This window comes from Rhipicephalus sanguineus, chromosome 7 (assembly GCF_013339695.2).
Source record: "Rhipicephalus sanguineus isolate Rsan-2018 chromosome 7, BIME_Rsan_1.4, whole genome shotgun sequence".
Lineage (NCBI taxonomy): Eukaryota > Metazoa > Arthropoda > Arachnida > Ixodida > Ixodidae > Rhipicephalus > Rhipicephalus sanguineus.
Window position 1 is genome coordinate 140709651 of NC_051182.1, and position 3707 is coordinate 140713357.

Here is a 3707-nt window from a genome sequence, read left to right on the forward strand (position 1 = left end):
CTCCTACGCTGCCCCCCTCTCGCACGCCTGCCGACTGCGTTCCCCGCTCGCCCTGTGAAAATTAACGGCCAGGCTAGAGAGAAGACAAGACGCGCGTAGCGTTCCTCTTCGCGTTCCACGACGCGAAGTCGGTAGCATGACCAAAGAACGCCAACGGAACGCGATCGTCCGAGTGCTCCGGCTTCGCATCGTCTCATGGTCCCCTTTAGCGGGAAATGGTGTAATTTTTATCACATCCTTGAAACCACCTATACATAGTTTTCACGGACGTCACAACTGGGGCTTGTGGGATAGGTGGCCGCCATGATGGTGAACTGCTAGCGCGGTGTTATCGTTGGGTGCGTGTGCAGGTCCGATATTTTCGCGTTGTGCGGGTTCAGTAACAGCGCGGCGTCGCAATGCCGATGTGTGCGATGACTGGCTGCAGTGCGAGAAGCACGTCTGCCGCACAGAAAATGGACCTGGAGCCAAGAACCGGGCTCTACCGATTGCCGAAAGTGATAACTCGGCAATGCGACCGCACGAAAGTGTTGTCGGAGCAGCGTCGTCGTCTCTGGCTCGCTCGCATCAACAGAAAGGGCCTCAAGAACCTGGATTACATCCGTGTATGCGGTCGGCGTTTCATCTCAGGTAAGCAAAACAGGATGAAGCGAAAACTTCAAAAAATCAACGCCACCGCTTACAATCGCCTGCAACCCAGCCGTCGCTGTGTGTGCAGCGGTTTAAACCTCGCAGAAGCTCTCCGGGTCGCGTTCGAGCCCGTTCCGGATCTTCTGCTGCTTAACGGGCACCTTCGACTGCGATCCGCGCGTACTGCAATCTAGTTAAAATGTCACTGTCTGCACCAAACTGCTGAGTTTAACATGCTCGATGCGTGTTGTTTGTACCGTGCATTGAAAATGCCGTTCACATCGGGCTAATGATCGCGAGTGCCTTCTGTAATTTTGCGCTGTTCGTAACATCTTGTAACGAGACCGTTTTCGCGCGGATGTCGCAATTTCACATGCAACAGCGCGCCAGGTTTTCACTGTTGATGTTTTGTAATTTGCAGGACAGCCAGCGAGTCTAATGGACAACACAAACCCGGATTGGGTGCCGAGCCAACACTTGGGATACAGCAACTGCACAGCACCGGGCGTTAACTCTACTTCTCGGTACAAGCGCGCCAAAAATCGGCTGGCAAAAAAAAAAAGAAAAGAAAGGTGGCCACAGCCGCGAACGCAGCTAACATTCAGCCGGCAGAGGTTGACCATCCTTCGCCTGAAATGGTCGATGCAGACGATCACTTCAGTGAAGAGGCGCCTGCTGAATTACTTTACCTCGCTCAACACGATGACGCGCTTGGAGGGCAGCCGCTTTGCTGTCACGCCGCTCACACGGCCACTGGTGAAGTAGTTGTGAGCCTCAAGTGACATGTAAGCTTTCATTTCGGTGAGCGATACGTGGTTCGTCCACAGCACCAAATAGTTCACGATGTCGGCATGCGTCGTAACCGGTAGCAGCTCCACGTCCGTCGTCGTGTCAGTACCGGCGCACAACGTGTAGGGGTCAACTCCATCGCACATGCTGATCTTCGCTTCATAACGTGCACGCATCGGACCCACCAGCTCGGCAAAATATGACGGGCAGAATTCCTTCCGCCTGACAGGCGCCATCATTCAAACACTCGATAGCTCGCAAGTAGCAAAATCAATGACTACCACGCCGACAGACTGCAGGAAGACAGCGATGAACACTCGTGCGCACGCTTGGGCATGCTCGCGCGCGTTTGTCGCTGTTCTCCAACATGGCGGACACCGCCAGCAGACGACGGTGTGACGTCACATGAAAACTATGTATAGCTACTCAATAGGTGCGTTTAGATTAATGTTTGCAGATTTGGAATACTGCGCAGTATACTACGGGAGAGCTCTACGCCGTCCCTACGCTTTTCGCAGAACTAACCAATCATGATCGATTTCGATTCATGCAGTGCACCTAACCAATCATCGAAACATGGTCATGCTACCACCTTCAATGGAGCCAAAGCCTACCCCCAGTGGCTCCGACTTCCAGTTGATCAGAGCCACCCTCGCGGCTACGTGAATTCTTTGCCTGTTTTCGAGGTATTCAAGGTAGCAACGCTCGGAAGAGATGAATTACAATGGACGCGCGCTAAAATTTCAGTTGCGACGCATGCCTTTTATGTGTAGAGACTAAAAGAAAAAACAGGGTAAAATTGACGCTTGAAACCTCTCTCTTAGCTAAAGAGAACACATTGGTGAGAAATCCATCCTCGTCGTGCGCCCCCATTCTATGTGAAGGCTCTTTCAGATAACCTGAAAGAAGAGTTCGTTTAAAAACTCAAAGGGTCCCTCTTTTGGCCTGGTGTGCGACCGATGGCGGCGCTGCGAACGGCGCCTGTATGACGTCAGAGCGTGGATTCGCGCGCTTTCGTCTGCTACGTAGGCCCAGCGCCATGTTGAAACCACCCTTGTGGTAAATCTCATAAAAAAGCCGTTCAGTTGGTTATCTTGCGTATGGTGGCTACTGACGCTGTTCGAACAACCGTGGGTCTGCTTTTAATGTTCATTTAGAACTACAGCTCTTTGTTTCTTAGAACTGCGGCCGCTTGTCTCTGCGGCGAGTGTGCGCACTGGTGAAGTACTGCTCTGTGCCTCAGTGTAGTTCGTCCGCTCGTGAAAAGCTTTCGCAACTATCCTAAGGACCCAAAGCTGAAGAAGAAGTGGATAGTCAAGCTCAGAATGTGAAAGCGCCCCACGCCTTCATCGACCGTGTGCAGCAAGCACTTCGCGGACAGTGACTTCTGCTACCCACCGTACGCGCCACTCTTAGGTAAGCTTGTGACCCCGTTTAAGCGCCTCGCCAATACTTAAGCCGTTTATTGAACGCAGGCTATACGCATAGGCGACTTACACCAGGTGCGGTGCCGTGCCACAACCCGCCGCGAAGGCCTCTAGAAAAGGAACCGACGACGCGGCCTCCGAATCGCCTCGCAGGAAAGCGCGCCTCGTGAGCTCATTCGAGCGGCGAGGATATCTGCTGCATTTGGATGGTGTACATACGTATTTTACTTATGAAGGCAAGCGTGCGCCTAGCGGACTGCTTACCATAAATTCATAAGCGAAACCTGTTGCCGCTGTTTAGTGCACATTCTATAGAAGTTTTCACCTGAGGCAGTGCAGACACTTTTTTAAGAGCGGAGCTCTTTAAGCTTTTCGTTAGGCTGCGTGGCGTAAAACTAGACCCAGCTTGCCTTTGCCACGTTAATCTCTGTTGCCCTGTGCGTGGTATAATCAGCGATGAACTATTTGGTATATTGTAATACCCATGCGACGGCCCTGTGCGGTGTTATTATGAACTACGACGTAATATCGATATTACTGAACCAACATTACGGGACAAACTGCGATCATGGGCATCGGCAGGGGGGTGTGCACCAAGGCGGCACTTGCGCACTTGTTTGCAGGACGAGAGCTGCGATGGTGATGCGACCTCCGTTGACGGCCTCGACCGCGCGTTCAACAACGTGGCCTGCGTCGTACACCGCCTCGCCCTTAATGAGGCACCGCGACCTTTCACAAGCTTTATCTACGTACTTGAAGATGCCGAAGACCGGCACGCTTACTGAAATATCGTAAGAAACACCCAAACTAGTTAGTATCGTACGGCGGAAACAAGATAACGAGCGAGAACACTCACACATA

At 52.3% G+C, this 3707-nt stretch overlaps 1 protein-coding gene across 1 annotated transcript; it reads left to right on the forward strand.

Annotated features, from left to right (window-relative positions):
* Positions 1-254: 254 nt before the first annotated feature.
* LOC119400918 (uncharacterized) lies at positions 255-1836 on the forward strand. Its single transcript, XM_037667807.2, has 2 exons — positions 255-630; positions 1052-1836. Exons 1-2 carry the CDS (start codon positions 399-401, stop codon positions 1393-1395), a joined length of 576 nt encoding a protein of 191 aa, XP_037523735.2. The 5' UTR covers positions 255-398; the 3' UTR covers positions 1396-1836.
* Positions 1837-3707: the final 1871 nt, after the last annotated feature.

Bases quoted from the DNA above. Each gene is read 5' to 3' on its own strand.
- LOC119400918 (XM_037667807.2), top strand. From the start codon at position 399: ATGCCGATGTGTGCGATGACTGGCTGCAGTGCGAGAAGCACGTCTGCC. The intron at 631-1,051 runs GTAAGCAAAACA...TGTAATTTGCAG, and splicing joins CGGTCGGCGTTTCATCTCAG to GACAGCCAGCGAGTCTAATG.